At 41.8% G+C, this 17,968-nt stretch overlaps 1 protein-coding gene across 1 annotated transcript in view; it reads right to left on the bottom strand.

Annotated features, from left to right (window-relative positions):
• Positions 1-5,410: 5,410 nt before the first annotated feature.
• Positions 5,411-17,968, bottom strand: part of ALPK2 (alpha kinase 2) — a 311,543-nt gene continuing 298,985 nt past the window's right edge. Inside the window, exon 13 of the mRNA XM_029579517.1 lies at positions 5,411-6,940. Coding sequence (XP_029435377.1) covers positions 6,724-6,940 — 217 coding nt within the window. The 3' untranslated portion in view covers positions 5,411-6,723. The remainder of the gene's footprint in view (positions 6,941-17,968) is intronic.

Below are 17,968 nucleotides of genomic sequence, written 5' to 3'. Positions count from 1 at the left end.
TAGACAGGCAGGCGGTGAACAACAAAATCCATTAGGCAATCCGGATCAAACAGGCAGCAGGCAAACAGAGTATCCATGGCAGTCCGAGTCCGGGCAGGCGGCAGGCAAGCAGAAGATCTGAGGCAGTCCGGCTCTAGGCAGGCAGGCAACAGAGTAAATGAACACATCAGACAGGGAGTGGACCTGAAGCTGAGGCAATGGTCCCAGGTTAAGCTGCCCTTAAATAAAGGCAGCTTGATGATGTCCAAGCCATGCACCGCTGAGAATTCCTGCCGCGGGCCCTTTAACTGGAGCACAGACTCCAGCACGCACGCCTAGAGGGAACCGCAGGAGAGCGTCTTAGACACAATGTTGTGGCATTCGTCAATCGGGCGCATCTTCCAGGAACTGACATCGGTGAGCCTGTTGGGAGGGCCGGCCCACTACAGAGGGCAAACCACGATGGGTAACAGAGAGGAAGAAAAGTGGCATCAAAACCTCCAAGGCATAGTACACAGAGTGCAGCAAGTACAATAGCATAAAAATCACAAACAACCATGAGAGGAACAGAAAGTTTGTAAAGCATCAGATCAGCTTAGTACCAATATCAGCATGATTGCCATTCCCGTTACTTTGTTGTTTGGTTGAGCCAAAATTTACAATGGGCAAGCAGAGGCACCAAAACAGGAAGAGAAAAATAGTAAGTTTCATACAGAATATGAAGAAAGAGGGCATGAAACTGTAGAGGTAAATGGTATAGTTCATGAAATATGCCTGGAGGATTCAAACCAATGGTATGGTGGGTCAAATCAGGACAGCGAATCACCTGTGTTATGTGTAACCAATTCTGATAGCCAAGACATTAAGTAAAACCCAGGACAGTAGGAGTGGAGGTAAAAACATTGCAAGGCACCAAGAGAGGGACAAATCAGCAGAAGCACTGATTAAAACTCCAAAACATAGGTGCAGAGCAAACTAGCAAGAAGAATGGAATCGCCACCACAAAGACACAAAGGGCCCAATATTTAAAGGCCAGCCGGCTAAGTAACTTAGCCAGATATAGCTTATCCAGCTAATATTCAGAAGCATGGTTATGCCACTGAATATCCACGTAGAAGTTGCTACTTAGCCTGATAAATTGTATCCATCTAAGATTAGACCTTCTATTGAACAGATGGAAACTTATCCTAAGTCTTAATATCGCAACTTAGCTGGATAAGTTATCCGGATATGTAGCATTTCCCCAAACTGCCCAGTGCCTGCCCCCAAGTTAGCTAGACAAGTGAACTTTTTGGCTATCTAGTTGCTGCTGTGTTTACCCAGATATTCAGTGGCTGCCAGATAGCTGGATAAGTCCTACTTATCTAGTTATCTGCTGGCTGAATATTGGGCCCACAGTGCAGAATAAAGTGGGAAGCACATTGGCATCAATTACTGCAGACAATGACTGAGGGGAGCAAGCACAATGGTATAAAATGAGGGAGTGGGATAGGAAGTAGAGTGGAATCAAAACCTCAAGGTAAGGAGTATAGAGTAAACCTGCAAGTACAGTGGTGCAAAAACATAGCAAGTTGCTGATCCAAGAGTGAAATAAAGTGTAAAGATCAGGCCAGGTAGCAGCAATGCTTCCAGAGAGACCCCAATGCTTCCAGAGAGAGGCAGGAGAGAGAAGGGAGGAATAAGGTTTTTCTTTTCTTTTTTTAATGATTTTATTTTTGGGGTTAGAACACCCTAGCGCAGCCAAGAGAAAGACAGTAAGAGTGGCAATTGGCAGCAATACAGCAAGGTACTGCATTCAAAAAGTGTGGCATTGGTTCAGAGCAGCTGTGCACTCAGTCCTCCTATCACTCATATGGAAAATTAGGAAAACCCAGCACAGGGAGGTTTATCTTAATGAAGACTAACTTTTCCACCAACTTTAGTTCCAAATGTGAATGATAGAGACTCATTATGTCCACTGCCATTGAGAATTCCCATTCACTAGGCTTGCTGATGATTGGTGGATAGGAAAGGAAATGCTGGGAAACATTGGTGAAGTCCAGCCAAACCACAGCCTTGTCAGCCCAGTATATAGTACCAATGGGTCTGTGGCCATGATGTTAATGGGCTCGCCAAGGTACCATGTGATTGAAATTTGTGAAGTAGTCTCCTTTTCTGTATGTGTGTGTGGGGAGGGGAGTGGGGGGGGGGGGAGGGATTGTGGAATACAAAGGCTTCTGCTGCCAATCGCTGAGCTATGGCCTTTGAGAGCCCTTCTGCAGTGGCCTCGGAGAAAGTAGGAGCTGAAGAGTGCTTCTGATGCTCATAGTACTTCAGGGAAGCCCACTTTTGTTCCACTGCATCCCTTTGCTCCTCTTCCTCTGGAACTCCCATTCCTGCATCCCAGCCACTAGCTTCTCCTTCCTGTAAAATAGAGCACAGGACTAGATGGTGAAATTCCATTTCACCTGTGGGTTACACAGGGTGGTCAGCATGTAAGGATACAACTGAATGAAAGTTATGAGTCAATTTTGCAGTTGAAGCTATAAAGAGGACACCTGAACCAACACTTCTGGTGCCAATCCCTGTTCTTGCTAGAAACCCTTACAACTTTTCCTCCAGGATATTGACTATGTGGATGACCTCGACAAGGCTGGCTGTTGAACTTAGATTCTCCATGGCATCCTTGAAGGGCTTCAGCACTTATACCATCAGTATCATGTGTAATCAATCCTGTTACACCAAGGGGAGATCCACACTGATCTCGGCATCCACAGGTCTCTCTGTATCATCAATAGGTGGAATATCTCCTGCTGCCTACATCCTGAATAAGCTGGTGCGGGGGCTCTCCACTGTATCTTATTTTTCATAAAGCTGCTGCCTGCCATTCATGCTCCAGTTAAAATGCCCCATTATTTTCCCATACCTCTCTAAAGGTTCCTACAGGATAAAACTGCTAACTTCCTTGGTCCCTATCCCACCAGGTGCAGCAAATGTGAAAAGCATTGAATCCCTTGGTAGCCCACATCTCCCACTGTCCTGATCATGTATCTGCCACTGTCTGTACAAAAACCCCCAGTAACAGTCGTGTTTCTAGTCTAGCCATCAATTCACCATCATCCCCCTTATGCCTGCTAAGATTTGGGCTTAGGTATAGGGCTGGTTTATCACTTGGGTATGCAGCATAGTCCACCTGTATCCTGCTGGTGTGCCCCATAAGAGCTTCTGCCTGGTCCTGCCTCATTCAGCTGCCACAAGGGAGAGGTAGGCATATATAACATTCTGACAGCTACAGATATTGGCCAGCTGTACCTGTATCCAGGTATGACACTGAGTGTACAGGTTGTGGATTACCTGACTACGAAATGTTGTTCTGTAGGGTAAGAGGTGCAACAGCCACTTAAATTCTATTAGGTCGATATTCAGCATCTCTTAGCCAGGTAAGTTCCTAGTTAGCACTGTCTACTAAGTTACACTGTCTGAATATTTGACCACATTCAATGGCCATCACTTAGCTGGCTGCTTATCCAGCTAAACAATTAACTGGATAATTGAGGGGCAGGATGGGGGTGTTCTAGGGTGGAGCTACTTATTCAGCTAACCGGATAATTTATCCATAGCTATAAGATACCTGAGTATATTCTGTAGATTTACTACCCTAGACTAATATAAAAAATGAAGGAAACAAATCAAAACCCAATATAATCAATGCAAATACTGAAATGCAGATGCAGCACTAATGGTTTGAATCAGAAGGTTTTTGTTTTCCTGGGTATCTCCATTGATGTGAAAAAGCCAACTCAAGCAATTAGATTGGTTAGTTAAGATTTTTCCTGCACATATTCTCCATGTGGTCGATATATGGAGAGCACACTAGCAGTGTACATAGGAAAAAGTACTGTGCTCGTAGCTGGAAAGGGTGGTTTCTTGGGAGGGGATGCCTTATAACTTGCTCCAGGCATCCAATGGCAAGCTGCCCTTTTGTCTCCTTGCCCTTCCCCCTTTCCCAGCTCCCCTTCTTTCCCATCTCCCCTGGCTTTGCCTTGTGTCCCTCCCTTTCTTTCTTTTTCCTTATCTGTAACCTGACTGCTCCTTAGCTCAGTGCTAGCAGATAGTCATCTGTCCCGCACACATTGTGCCCTGCCCTGGACAAAGGTCCTTCCAGCAGGGAACTGAATGAATGATTCCAGTGGGACGGGGGGGTTATATATAAGCAGAGCACATTTAAATTCAAGTATTTAAAAATGTTGTAGAAAAATATCAGAACAGAATGTGAGTCATTAGCATGAGCTTCTCATAAGCTGGACCTTTGGTAGACAGAGCTCAGCGCATTACAAGTAGACATCTTGCCAAGTAACCACAGATGCAGAGCTATGGAAAGTGCCATTAATACAGACCGTAATGACCAAATACAATCTGGCACTGAACTACTCCATTAGCAAAATGTCCTTGCCATCCAATCAGATGTGAAATGGACTCTAGACAATTAAAGGCCTGACAATGAGCTGCTGACATGGCAGAACTTAATCATGATAATCTGGCAACTCAGTCATAACTAATCAGGCATCTGAAAGGCTTGACCACAAGATGCCAATCAAATAGGTACTAATGAACTTGCTAACCAATGAGAGATGCTCATTACTAAATGCCAGCCACTCATGGTGCCAGATACCTACAATGATAGGCTAAGCTCTGCTCATGATGACCTCATATAACTGATCACAGGAGTTCCAACTAGGAAGATTGCAACAGGAAATGCTGAGAGCAGAAGGTGCCACAGAGAGAGCTGACAGCACTGAGACATGCCCTGCTAAAGATTTCAATTGGCAATGACTTCTGAAGCAACTGAAATTCTGGTGATATAAATCTAAGGTGGGGTTATTAATTTCTGTTTAGGGTTATCAGACAGCCACACAAGGCAAGTAATGAATGTAGTAAACTTGATTAATAAACCTTGTATGACTTAATTATTGTTTCTTCATCATTTCAGATATTTTAGAGAAGGGCCAAAGATTAGGGGAGCTGACTCCCTGAAGGACTCAGTTTACATGTACATTATTTTTTTTTTAAGAAAATCCACCTGCACAAAAAGCCAGTGCAAATATTAATGGGTACTTTGTACCCACAGCAAGTTTCAAAGTGAAAGTACATGGGTAATTTCTCTTTAAAAATGGGCACCAAATCACCAGTCTAAGGTACCCATTGATTTTCTCCCAATGAGGACAGTTTGAAAATGGCACCTTAAGAATATATAATGAAAAATCAAAATGATTCATAATTCTAGCTCTAAATACCTATTGAAAGACATGAATTGATGACAAACTGACAGGAAGATAGTAAAGTAGCAAGATACTAGTAAGCATGACTATTGTGCAACTGATCAGGAAAAAAAGTTAACATTAGTTAGTCTATTTCTGAGTATTACAAACAGTACTCAATGCAACTACAAAAGTAAAACTGAGGCCATAACGTTTTATTTAGTGTTAGGTTGCAGTTCAATGCTATGTTATTGTAGCCTTAGACAATAAAGACCCTATTAGCAATGGACTACAATATACTGGAGGCTTTAAAAGTTGTATCTCATTGACAGAATGGGAAAAATATTTTTAATCTGAACCCTTGGTGTTTGTACACATGTACATCCTGAATCAGTAAATCTGAGGGTTCATGCACACGGTCAACACTTTGTGAATATGGTCCTTGTGCAGTTGATATATAAACTATATCAGTAGGTCAACCACATTAGAGTGAGCCAAAGGCTCAAAGAGTTACATTCAAATTATAGCTTTTTTAAATCTTAAAATTATAGTACATAAATATACATCTGATTACGTGATACATTTAAAACTGTAAGGCTGAATATCTATTCTGAGTTAGCATTTAAGAGACTCACATACCTCCCAAGCCTTAGGTTGATAATTACTATACTAGTATTTTCCTCCTATGATTTGACTATGACAGAGACACTTTTTGCATAGTGCTCTTTCTAATCTTGAGGTGGGAAGTGCAAGGAGAAAAGTATAAGCTTAGCTTATACAAAAGTTGGATACACAAAGCATGCCTCCTGGAAATATATTATACATACAGACAAGAAACCTGGAAAAATATTTGCAATTCAAGATAATTTCTGTCTTTCATTTAGAAACCCGCAGTTTGGTTTTCTTATGCAAGCTCATAGATTCAATTGTCTTTTTCATTCTGAGACTTTAAAAGACAGCATTGTATAGTGCAACATTCTATAGTGCAGTGACTGAAACATTTCTATAATCAGATTTTATATATGCAGTTTGAGCTTGATGTTCAAAGTGGGCTTATGCACATAGATTCCTGTTTTATGAGCATAAGTAGTGTTCAGAAATCAAGCAGGGGCCAGTACACATAAAAATATGCACATAAACTGGTGCACATAAAGTATGCATAAACTGTACAGATGTGCACTGGGAGTAGACATTCTGAAGGGGGGCATTGGAGCAGAGATACAACTTCTGAGCATACTTTCGTATTTTCTAAAGTATGTGTTTAAGGTGCCATGCACAAGTTATGTTCTGCTTGGAGCAGGTGTAACTTTGCACATGGAAAATTAAATGCATTCCCTGCCAGTTATGGATTTTCAAAGCAAACTTATGAGCATAAGTTTATTTTGAAAATCCTTGGTGCATGCAGACTTTACTTCTATGCGGAAAGTTGTAAAAGGCCCCTCCCTATGGTTAGACATATGGTTCTTGTGAAGTATGCAGTGAATGTATGAGCCATTCAAACAAGTCTTCATGTTTTGCTTTTACTCTGTACACCCAGCACGGTCTTCTGCAATTTAGATGAATTAGGAGGCCCATTCGTCTTCGCTGGCATTGACTTCCTCTGCTTATGGAGATCAGATTGCAGTGATTTCAGACCCAGCATTTCACAGTACTTATTGCACTGATGGAGGACTTTAAATTGATCAATGAAAGAAACTGGACAGTTGCCTTTGAAACCTTTGTACCTGTGAAGAAAAGGAAAACCAACAAGACTGAAGTTTTGTTTTTCATGAACATTTTTTTTTATAAAGAAGGTTATATTTTAGTAATCATAAAGAGGTCCTAAGGGGCAAGTTTTAAATGAAATATGGGACTTCAAACACATTTTCAAGGGCCAGTGGTGCTCAGTGGATCCTCGCATATGTTTGAAGCAGATGCAATGTACAAGTGGAAAGTACCTATGGGGCATTCAAACTGAGAGTCCTACCCATGCTTTCCCTCCCTGACCTAACGTCACCCTTTTCCTGCCTCTTTTTTGATAAGAAAAAAAGTACTTATGCTGTTCACGTTTACTGATAGTGAGTGTGCGTGCATGTAGGTAAACAATGCAGAAAATTGTGCTCCTCATGTCTGGGTAGCTTCAGGGCAATCAGAAGAGTTGACAATAAAACAAATAGAGAAAGTTAAATTCCTTTTTGCATATCTATAGAACTGTAAAAACATCATTTATCTCTCTCAGAGTTGCAGACTTTATTATTTGAATTTTGCATGTCCTTAATTCTACATAACCTTACACAAGATAAGCCGTTTAGAAGTCAGTACTTGGATACAAGTCTTGAATACACCATAGACAAAGAGCACTTCCTTCCCAAGAAATACATTTCTATAAAAGACACTAAGAACAAAGGAACATGAATACATCAAAGCAAGAATATTAAAATATCATTACAACATATGGAACATCATGAATGGCAAAATCCATGCTTTCAATGAGTAGTTATTTATAGCCTTATTGTTTTTCAAATATCTTTATAATCAAACTAAGCACATAAGTCTTATTCACACCATGGTTCTCTATACAAAAGTGTGTTAATCTGCAATACTAAAAAAAAATTCAGATCCTTTTCTATTTAATCTCATAAATTAAAACTGAGATCTAAATTATGCCTTCTTACCCAAAACAATGAAAAAGAGCTTTCAAGTCACATTGAAGGTGCCAAGTTTATTTCATGTTTTTATCTGAGCTGATACAATGCAGAATGCATATAGCTGTGCAAGAAGAAAATATTTTGAACAATTCTTCTGTGGTCTGGTTTACAATGTTATGGTTTTGTAGGAAATTGTGAATCCCGGGCCGAGATGAGAGATGTCTCCACCCACAGAGAGGAGCCCTGTGAGCCTCACCATAGGTGGGCGTGGTCTCAGCGACATAGGACACAGCTGTGAGAGAGACTTTATTAGAGAGAAAAGATAAGGCATAACCCGAGGAGCGGGAAATGCAATGAACACAGTTCTTGAGCAATAGGATATACCCAGGGTGGTACTGCAGATGAGGAGTTCTGGTAGTGGCCCGCAGAGCGGGGTACACCAGGAGGTTCCTGCAGGCTGGTGGAGATACCTCAGAGCACAGATCTGGTAGTGGCCCGCAGCGCTGGGTATGCCGAGGATACTGTACTGTAGGTGACAAGGTAGTTGAGGTCTTGAGATACAGGAACCAAGCAGAGGATCTTGAGTAGCTACAGCAATACCCTGAAGCGAAGGATATGTAGAAGCGATAATGCTGAAGAACGGTAGTGGCCCGAGGCACGGGGTACACCGTGGAGACTTCAGCAATGTTGGTATCGTAGGAAACTGAAGAAGGTACTCACAGAAGGAAGTTGCAGGAGAGAGACCCAAGGAGTGGTTCAGGTGACGTCCAAGGCAGGAAGGCCCTCTGAGGAGCGGATAGCTAAGACGGAGAAGGGCTCCCGAGGAGCGGTTACCCAGAGCGTCCGAATGCCACATATTTCTGCCATTAAAATATGGCGTATGTTTTGGTACACACACATACTTGTAATGCAGTAACATGTATACTTTCTCTACTCATTTAAAAAAATGTGTGTGTGAAATAGTAACAAATTGCACACAACCCACAATTAAAACAGGGGCAGGTATATTTTACAGTTTGTGTGTACACTGTTCTGAAAGTACTTAGTTGCACATGTACTTGGAATTGCTAGTTTGCTGATACCTCCACCAGTTCCCTTAGACCCTCTAGTACTTCATCCTGATCCCCTCTCTACTTAACCAAGACTTCCCACCCAAAAAAAGAAGTTTAAAAGTCCGCACACAAGTACCGTATTTTTTGCTCCATAAGACACACTTTTTTTCCCCCCAAAAGTGGGGGGAAAATGTCTGTGCGTCTTATGGAGCGAATATAAAAAAAAATTAAAAATCTAACAAAACCCCTGCCCCCTCCTGACCCCCCTAGACCTTCCAAATTAATTTACTACAACCCCCCACCCTCCTGAATCCCCCAAGACCTGCCATAAGTCCCTGGTGGTCCAGCGGGGGTTCAGGAGCGGTCCGGGAGCGATTTCCTTGACTTGGGCCGTCGGCTGCCAGCAATCAAAATGGCACCGATGGCCCTTTGCCCTTACTATGTCACTGGGGTCGACCAATGCCAGTGGTAGCCCCTCTGAATCCTAGGTGCGTCTTATAGTCAGGTGCGTCTTATGGAGCGAAAAATACGATATTTTCATAAACAGAGTACATGCATATTTTTATAAAATACATGCCCCTGCATGTAAAGCATGGTAATTTCATACACATGTTACAATTATTATCTCACACATAAAATATGTGGGCATACTTTTGTAAAATACATACAGAAATCATACAGCTCCCTGCATTAAAAAAAAAATTAATGTAGTGAATCATATATTTATACTTTCAGGGCAGAGATATGCAATATTTTATAAATGTTGTGGTTCCTTTCATACAGTTTATAGAACACTGACATAACTTTGTGCATGCTCTCTTTTATAAATGGTGTGGTTCCTTTCATACAGTTTATAAAACACTGACATAACTTTGTGCATGCTCTGTTTTGCACATATGTGCTGACTTAGGTAAAACTGTTGAAAATTACCCTCAGAAAATTTTTGCTAAAATCCATGGGTAAAAATTACCCAATGCAGACTGTTTGAAAATGACCCTCTCCAAGATCAAGCTTATTGTCTTGGGACCAAATTAGATTAGGAACTTAGGCCCAGATTCATCAAAATGCTAGAAATATAGTAGAAATAGTGCCCATGATAAAAAAAAAAAGGGGGCGTGGTTAGGTTAATTTCCCTGATCCCACATTGCATAGGTAATTTCTGCAACACATGAACGCCTGTGCTATTTATCAAGGTTTTTATCGCACATGCTGATTCGGGCAGGAGAGAGAGAAAGAGAGCCTATGTAGAGACCAATATGTAGGTTTACTATTTATACCACTGTAAGAGGGGGCACTTTTAACTTGCTCGGTAACGTACAGCTAACGTGGGCACAATGCACATAAAAAAGATGTAGTTATTTCCGGCGTTAAAACCCAAATTTCTGTGCTTTACTCTATCGCATTTGACAATAGGAGTAACTCATTACAATTAACTTCACCCAAACTCCTCCTACTTGCATAACTAATGTAACATTTGCACATTAGCGTGTATTATGCTATTTAATAGGGATGTGAATCGGTACCGAATCGAACCAGTATCGGTATCGTGGACTCGCAGGAAATTCAATTTCTTGCGGTCAGAACGTTTTTTTTTTATCGGTTGCGCCCGAGCCGAAAAACAAAAAACCAACCCTGACCATTTAAATCTAATTAGTTAGAATCTCCCACCCTCCCGACCCCCCCCAAACTTTCTTAAAGTACCTGGTGGTCCAGCAGGGGTCTCGGGAGCGATCTCCTGCTCTTGGGCTGTCGGCTGCCAGTAAACAAAATGGCACCAATGGCCCTTTGCCCTTCCCTTTTTGACAGGGGCTATCGGTGCCATTGGCCGGCTCTTGTCACATGGTAGGAGCAATGGATGGCCGGCGCCATCTTAAAAAATGGTGTGGGCCATCCATTGCTCCTACCATATGACAGGGGCACTGGATGGCACGAGCCATTTTTAAAGATGGCGCCAGCCATCCAGTGCTCCCTTCATGTGACAGGGGCTGGCCAATGGCACGGATACCCTGTCACATGGTAAGGGCAAAGGCCATCGGCGCCATTTTTATTAGTGGCAGCCGATGGCCTGAGAGTGGGAAATCGCTCTCAAGACCCCCACTGGACCACCAGGTACCTGTAAAATGTTTTTGGGGGGGTCAGGAGGGTGGAGGAAGCAAAGGGATTAGTTTTAAAGGGTCGGGGTGGGTTTTTTGTTTATTGGCTCGGGCGCAGCCGATAAACAAAACCGCGATCGGGCCCGATGAAAAAAAACCCCACATGTGAATCGGAACCAGAATCCGAACCGATTCCGGTTCTGATTCACATCTCTACAAATGACTGTACTAAAATGCGGAAGTTGTTCTTATTTAAAACGTTTCTTACATGGTGCAACATCTATAGCTTGAAAAAACCTGATTTAAGAATTTCTCGCAAGTGGGGTAGATATAGCATGCCTTTTTATTGGTAGGTCAAGGTAAGTTACTTTTAAGTGCAGTATGTATTTGTTTGCCCTTAGAGGGGCTTACAATCTAAGGGCCTGATTTACTAAAGCTTTTCTCCTGTTCTGTGTCTATGGGAAAAATGTTTATTAAATGAGACCCTAAGTTTTGTATCTAAAATAATGGAGGGTGAATTGACTTGCCCAAGGTCATAAGAGCATCAGTGGGAGATGAGGAACTTGAACCCTGATGTCTGCTGTTCAACTCCTATACTACTTTTATAAATTCCATCACTGAGGGAAATCAAATGGGAAGGAACCAAAAGAAAGCATTTTTGTAAACAGCTCCATATTTGTGGAATTCACTTCCAAAAGAAGTTCCTCTTCTCAATAATTTACTAGTTTTTAGATGCAAGATTAAATCCTAGCTATTCCAGCAAGCCTATCCTGAAGCAGAGTGACACTGAATGATTCCTTTGGTTTCTTTTATATGGTTAAAATTTAGCTGGATGTGATAGCTGCTCTTCATTTAATTTTATCTGACTGTTATGTTTATTTTGTTTTATTTTTTTATTATAAGTTTTATTTATCTGTGTATTTTGTACATGTTTTAAAGAAGAAACAGTTGGAAAACTATGAGCAAAAATGCTCATAATCTAGGCGATGAAGTTAAAGATCTGCAAATCCTAATGTAGAAGCAAACTTAAACATTGATGCATTACATAAACGTGGTTTAATGAGTCTCATGAATAGGGCATGGCTTTACTGAACTATAAAATGTTTAGGGAAGACAGAGGTGACAGTAAAGGGAGAAGAGTAGCTCAAGGTGTTGCGCCGGGAGGTGGACCCTTGGCCTAGTGCAGGATTGGTAGGCTCCCTGGTTGGACACAGAGAGCACCTGCCACTAGGAGGCGGATCACAAGAGGAGACAGAGGCTAGCTGGAGCTTCACCAATGACAACCCGGGGTTCCCTCGAGTTGAACCCTTGGTTACCCGGGCTGCCTGGTCTTCTGGCTCCTTATCTCCTCTCCAGCCTGGTCCAGCATTCCCCCACTGGCCTGACACCAGCACTCTTCTATCCCCCACTTCTCAGCCAGACCCCAACACTCACTACCCCTTCTCCACAGAACTTACCAGCTCTTCCTCTTCAGCCTGACCCATGCACACTCTGACTCTCTTCTCCAGTACACTCTGTGCCTCCTCGTCCTTCCTCAGGCTGACCGCAGTGCACTCTGAACCCCTCTGTAGTCCTGTAATCTCTGCCCACCTTCACAGCCCATGTCCAGCACTCTCCTGTCCTTTCCTCTCCCCTACCTGACCCCAGCAATTCTTCCGGTTCTCCCCATCTGGATCCCAGCACTCTCTTCCTCCTTCCTCCCCAGCCTGACACCAGCTGATCTCCCTTTCTGCCTGATTTCAGGATTCTGATTCCCTTTCCCTGCCCTCCCCTAGCGCTCTGACTTCTTCCTAAGCCTGCCCCAGCACTCTCCAATCTCCTCTTCAAACACAACCCAGCCCTCTTCCCTCCCTGACCCCAGCACACTCCAATTCCCTCTCTGCAGCTTGACCCCAGTACACTGTCCCTCCTCTCCAGCATGACACCAGCACATCGGGAACCCCCCACCGCAGACCAACCCCAGAAATGGCTTCCTCCTGCTCGAAAGCAGCACACTCTTGCCCGTCTCTGACCAGGGTGAGTACACGTGTACCCAGTCAGGAGCATGCAGGCGCACGGTCTCCAAGTTGTGTGCGTCAGTACAAGCTCTGCTTGTACATGCCAAGCTGTAGGCAGAATCTGCACCGACATGCTCAATTCAGAGACCCTGCACCTACCCTCCTCAGTGGAGTGTGGGGTGCGCTTGCACTACCGACAGACACCACAATCTCTCCCAAACATATTATACATATAGACTAGCATGGCTGTTGCGCAAATAAAACATCTTTTACTAGGAGAGGAAGGATTTGAACCTACAGCCCACAATGTTAAAGATGGATGTTTTATCTATGCAGCCACAGACCTTGACCAAACATTGTTAAAAAACCTGACTAAAAAGATGTAAACATCTGACTTACATTTGTATGTAAAGCTTAACCACTTGTGACTGAGCCAGACTGCCAGGAAGCTGAACTATCTGAGTACAATAGCTGTGCTCTGTACTTCAATGGTTTGATGTGAGATGAAAAATAAAGGAACACCTGAGAACTCTCATGTGTCAGACTGTATGACAGACAAGCATCAGTATTTATTGGTGAAAGTCTATTTAACTGAGTTGGCAAATCAAAATGTAATTAAGAGTTGGGAAGTCCCTTTGGCTTGCAGTGCTGGATTACAGTAGTAAAGAAACGGAGCTCACAATGTATAGAAACATATAATGATGTACAGAAGCATATAATGATTACAATGGACTAGGGATGTGCATCGGGTGCCCGATCGTTTGCGCTTTCGAGTTCGTGTGGCCGAGGGAAAATCTCAGTTTCCCATGGATCGGCATTTTCTTTTTTTATTAAAAAATCATGTTTTGGCTTAGTGCACACTAGCGGGAGTTAGCGTGCACTAACTCCTGTTAGTGCGCACTAACAAAAATAACAAAAATAAACATTTTTTGTTAGTGCACGCTAACCCGAAAAACGATTTTCACGAAAATTTGGGGGAAAAAGTGTTAGTTTCTTGTTTTACCCGATATATAACGAATTAAGAAATATTGTACGATATTTCTATTCGTTATAAAAACGATTCACATCCCTACAATGGACATCCAATGGCTCATTTTCCCTTCCAATTACAATACTGCAGACACTGTCCCATCTAAAGGCCCTATAGTCCCTTTACAAAAATTAAGCTTAACTTCATGTTCTAGCTTAAATTATGCAGAAACTACCTACATACTTTGCACCTGCTATTTCTGTGAGAGGGTGGGGTGGGGGGGAGGGGAGAGGTAAACGAGCAATTGTAATTTTGAAAAATCAGTGTACACTCACACTGTTTTACTCCCCCAATTAACCCATTATGTCACATATCTTCTAAGACGCTGTCCTCTAAATAGGACACTGGGACATAATGGGTTAAGCCAGCTAAAAGAGCACATGCCATGGAGGTTCACATGTACTTTTAGCCCCAGGCACAGAAAGGCAATTTACCTGGGTAAACTGCTCTGTGCTGACGCACCCCATAGCAGCGTCATCAGTCCTGCCAGTAGAGTGCCTGTTCCTTGGGAATAATAAGGACCTAGTTCTGGAGGAATGGGCGGGTGGTAGGACTTTCTAGAAGGGATGTCTTCCAGGAAGGCAGGGGTATTCTTTGCAGGGGAGAATTCCTCTTGGAGGGGGAGGGGCCCATGGTAGAGGGAGATTTGCTCTTATGCGCCAGGAGTTTCCTTGTAAGGCACTGATAGGGGGCATGGTCCTTTCTTTAGCTAGGGTTCAGGAGTAGAGGGAATCCCCTGAGTGAATAATTCTAAAGTGAATGAGCTGGTTATAGCTAGTGAGAATTTGGGCTGCAGCAGGCCTGCTAAAAATGTAACACCTGGTCTGGGGCAGGTGTTAAATTTTTAGCTTTTACCAAACCCACAGAAAATAGCAATTGGAGGGACAGCATACCATGCTATTTCCCTTCATTCCGGTAAAGTCTCATTTGCATATTACTATCCCTCATTTACATTCATGTACACTCTAATTTTAGCGCTTACACGTATTGTCTTAACGTGTGCACTAAGGCCTTGCTGCATAGCACACTATTTTTAGTGCACACAAAAGGGCCTTAATGTACGCAGTAAACCTTATTGCATATGCACTTTAACGCATGCAAATCCATCTCATGAATATTCCTTGTGGATATTCTAAAATCAGACCAGTTTGGGGACCTTGAGAATTGGACTTGAGAACTTACTGCCTTAACTATATACCTTGAACTATGAAATTTAAACAATCCCTTTGAGTTGGAAAAGGACATTGAAAGTGAAGGGCAAAACTTCACTGATTGCTCCAACAGACATTAGCACAGACCTAGAGACTCCTGCTATAACAACCATGCCATTCATCAGCACTCTTAGAAAATAATGTATCAAATTCAAAATCAGTGCAACTTTGCAAAGCAGATTTCTAATAGCAATAATTTTATTTATTTATTTATTTTTTACAAAACTTTTCTATACCATCATTAAACGGGTGCCATCACAACAGTTCACAATAAGGCACATAACTATATGTTGTATAAAGTGTCTAGAATTCTAACAATTAAACAGGTGCCATCAAATTACTGTAACATAGTATCATAATAAATATTATTTGGTGGGTAATATAAGTCGTATCCAGTTTTCTCTGTCTCAGCTATAAGATAAAATTACTACTTAAGTCTGGTTCTTTGTTGTTTCAAAATAAAAGAAAGAATTTAGAATATACAGAAGTGAGAAACACACGCATTAAGAAAAAAGGTGTGTGTGTGTGTGTGTGTGTGGGGGGGGGGGGGGGGGGGGTTTGACTGACCGCAACCAACATTTCCCTGGGTTCTCCTCTCAATTCTCTTTGTGGTATGCTTGCTTAAATAGCCATGTTTTTAGACTTTTTCTGAATGTTTTGATGTTTCTTTGCAATCTGATTTCTAAAGGCATATTGTTCCATATTGGGGGTCCTGCTAGGGATAGGACCCTATCCCTTACTTGAGTTAGTCTGGCCGACTTAACTGAGGGAATAATTAGCAGTGCTTTGTTTGCTGATCTCAGGTTTCTGTGGGGGGTGTGTACGTGGAGGGCTATGTTCAGCCACTCTGCTTTTTCGTCGTGTATTAATTTATGTATGGTACATAAAGTCTTGTATTGTATTCTTTGTTCAATGGGTAACCAATGCAGTTCAATTAAAGTTTCGGTGATATATTCTCTTTTACTTTTACCAGTTAAAATTCTTGCAGCTGTGTTTTGTAATATCTGTAGTGGTCTTATTGTGGTGTATGGTAGACCCAGTAGGAGGGCATTGCAGTAGTCAATACTGGAAAAAATTAAGGCTTGTAATACTGAGCGGAGGTTGGTAGGCGTTAGTAGTGGTTTTAGTCTTCTAAGAGTCATAAGTTTGGCAAATCCCTCTCTTACGTTTTGAGATATATGTTATTTCATATTTAGTTCTGAATCGATTATCACGCCCAGGTTTCATACTTTCTCAGCTAGTTGTAATTTTTGGTTGTTATTGAGTGTATTTGGATTCTGAATGATTGCTATTTTTTTTCGTTCAAGGTGTAAGAATTCAGTTTTCTCTATATTGATAACTAGTTCCATTTGGTTTAGAAATTGTTTTATTATATCTAGGTTCATGTTGGCTAAGTTTAGTGTTTTCTCAATTGTGTCATCAATTGGGAGTATTAACTGAATATCGTCGGCGTAGATATAGTGTGAGATTCCTAACCCAGCTAGCAGGTGACATAAAGGCAGCATGTATATGTTGAATAGTGTGGCAGATAGGGCAGATCCCTGTGGAACCCCTGTTTGCAGGTTTATTTTCTCTGACATTACATCTTTGATTTGTACTTGGAAGTATCTGTTATTTAGGTATGATTTAAACCACTTGAGTGTTTTGTTGTTTAATCCTATTTCTTCTAATCTATTGTCATGGTTTACTGTGTGGAATGCCGCTGTTAGGTCAAGCACTACTAAAATGTATAGGGGGTTAGTTTTTATTTTATTACCACACAGTATTTGTACACAAGTCATATACTACTAGGTAAGAGGAATGCTCAAATACAATCTAACTACAATGTTATCCTTCTGCTCTTATATTCAGTAAGTCACACTGCCAAACGACAAAAGAATAAAATATTTTCAGGTTTGCTTCTATTGCCAGTGCCAGTGTTACTCATGGAATACATAATGACTCAATTTGGTAAAACTGTATAGATAATATCTAATCCTGTGCTGTGGAAACAGACACATCAGTTTATGCTACCATTTTCTGCACGACTACAAACCATGACTTTCTCATGACTGCTGTTTATTTCATATATAATTTGGTCTCATGCTTGCAAAGCAGTTGGAAATTTGATTCGGCTAACAAGCTGGCAAGCGTATTGACAAATGTCAGCCCATTGACTTTGCTGCCCTCCTCTGGTGACATTACTAGCTGAGCATTATCTCAAACCTTTTCAACCAAGACACAGTATTAACTGCCTCATGCTAGGAGGAACTCCATCAAATTTAATGACTCAAGTAACACTTACTCACTTTTACAGATGTTTTAATTCTTTTTTGCAAGGCCTGTCTCCTCAGTATCTTAATTCCTGCTATTACAAATCATTTCTGTATTTTCCTGTTCCCTGCCACTGCCTTTTCCCTTTTCCATGCACACAGTAAATCAAGTTCTGTTTATATTTGCAATTGAACTGGTATGCCTGGAACAATCTGCTTTGCAATGCACACGTGAACTCAAAATGCATGAAGGGGTTATACTTTACATCTTTTATGCCACCTAGACGAAAAGCAGCAGTGGAAGAAAGAGAGAGGCAGAGAAAGAGAGAGAGAGAGAAAGAGAGAAGGCTGTGCTGATTAAATTAGATATATTAAGGACAGTTTCATCAATTTCACTGCCTGGTTTTGATCTGCTCCTAAAATCCTGTAGATTACAACTGATTTTCCAAAGCTGTGATTGTATTGAGCTGTGTCAAAATTATGCATTGCG

The sequence above is a fragment of the Rhinatrema bivittatum genome, chromosome 1, assembly GCF_901001135.1.
Source record: "Rhinatrema bivittatum chromosome 1, aRhiBiv1.1, whole genome shotgun sequence".
NCBI classification, from domain to species: Eukaryota; Metazoa; Chordata; class Amphibia; order Gymnophiona; family Rhinatrematidae; genus Rhinatrema; species Rhinatrema bivittatum.
This window is presented reverse-complemented; position numbering and strand designations above follow the sequence as displayed.